This window comes from Colobus angolensis, unplaced genomic scaffold, assembly GCF_000951035.1.
Source record: "Colobus angolensis palliatus isolate OR3802 unplaced genomic scaffold, Cang.pa_1.0 Scaffold31, whole genome shotgun sequence".
Lineage (NCBI taxonomy): Eukaryota > Metazoa > Chordata > Mammalia > Primates > Cercopithecidae > Colobus > Colobus angolensis.
This window is the reverse complement of record NW_012116377.1, coordinates 4,844,060-4,845,478: the sequence shown is the minus strand read 5'-3', so window position 1 is coordinate 4,845,478 and position 1,419 is coordinate 4,844,060. Positions and strand designations below refer to the sequence as shown.

The following is a 1,419-nucleotide window of genomic DNA, read 5'->3' as shown; positions in this document are numbered from 1 at the left end:
CTGTGTTAGCCAGGATGGTCTCGATCTGATCAAGATCCACCCGTCTCGGCCTCCCAAAGTGCTCGGATTACAGGCGTGAGCCACTGCACCCAGTCATGGGGGAGTATTTTTAAAGATTCTGTTGGTTTCTAACATTCCCAATCAACAACATAAGCATCAGTCAACCCTAAACAACTGCCTATATATTTAGCTAGTTTCAAAACGCAAAGAGTAAGTAGCTATGATGAAGTCCTTGTTTCTCACAATGTCCAAGTTGAACATTCCATACCTTAAAAGAACGGATGGAGGATATTCCACTATCTGGCTGTCTCTGGTAATCATAGCGTGAGAAAGGCCCCTTAAGCACAGCTCCTGTGTGCTTCAAGTCCACATTTTCTTCCACAGCAATATTACCCCAGTGAGAGACTTCAATGACTCGGGTCATGCTGGTGATGGTCAGGAAAGGGCTGTTGTTCTCATAATGTACTTTAAAAGTATCCTGGAAGGAAGGAAACAAATAGTCCAAATTTTGGCAACAGAGAAATCACCATTAGTTTAAATCAAATTGATTGGAGACAACCTATGTATCAGCAACAGAATGGGTAAATTATGATGTATCCAACGTATGCAACATTTAAATGTTTACTAGGACTTCTTGCTGACATATGGGAAAAAATGTTTATGATATATTATTCAAAAAGTAGGACACAAAACAATAACTAATGTGTTTGGAGCTGACTGTATGTATTAGGCAGTTTTATGAGTTCTAAATAAGTGCATTATCTCATTTCATTCTCAAGACAATATGATGAAGTAAGAACTACTTATCCCCATTTGACAAATAAAAATCTCAAGGCCTAGCAGTTTCCATTACCTTGTTCAAGGTCATAAACCTAAGTAGCAATACAAGATCTGCTAAGTTCTGACTTAGCTTTTTTTTTTTCCTTTTTGAGACGAGACGGAGTCTTGCTCTGTCACCCAGGCTGCAGTACAGTGGTACAACTTCAGCTCACTGCAACCTCCGCCTCCTGGGTTCAAGCGATTCTCTTGCCTCAGCCTCCCAAGTAACTGGGATTACAGGCATGCATCACCACATCTGGCTAATTTTTGTATTTTTAGCAGAGATGGGGGTTTCACCATGTTGACCAAGCTGGTCTCGAACTCCTGACCTCAGGTGATCGCCCACCTTGACCTACCAAAGTGCTGGGATTACAGGTGTGAGCCACCACGCCGCCCAGCCGGCTATCATGCCCAGCCTGATTTCACTCTTCAATATGTTAAACATCACCTCTCAATAAGGCCCAACACACCTGGCTTCCCAAAAGTCCATGAAAAAGACAATCTATTTTGTTAGCTCTTACAGCTAGCTTATTCACTAGTTTATTCACTCATTCTATGACTAGATTTTTAAACAATTTTCTTTTTTTTTTTTTTTTTTTT

The 1,419-nt window shown here is 40.8% G+C and overlaps 1 protein-coding gene across 1 annotated transcript in view; it reads right to left on the bottom strand.

The window, feature by feature from the left end:
- Positions 1-1,419, bottom strand: part of RPN1 (ribophorin I) — a 27,125-nt gene that overhangs the window by 13,442 nt on the left and 12,264 nt on the right. The window contains exon 4 of the mRNA XM_011950717.1: positions 269-478. Coding sequence (XP_011806107.1) covers positions 269-478 — 210 coding nt within the window. The remainder of the gene's footprint in view (positions 1-268; positions 479-1,419) is intronic.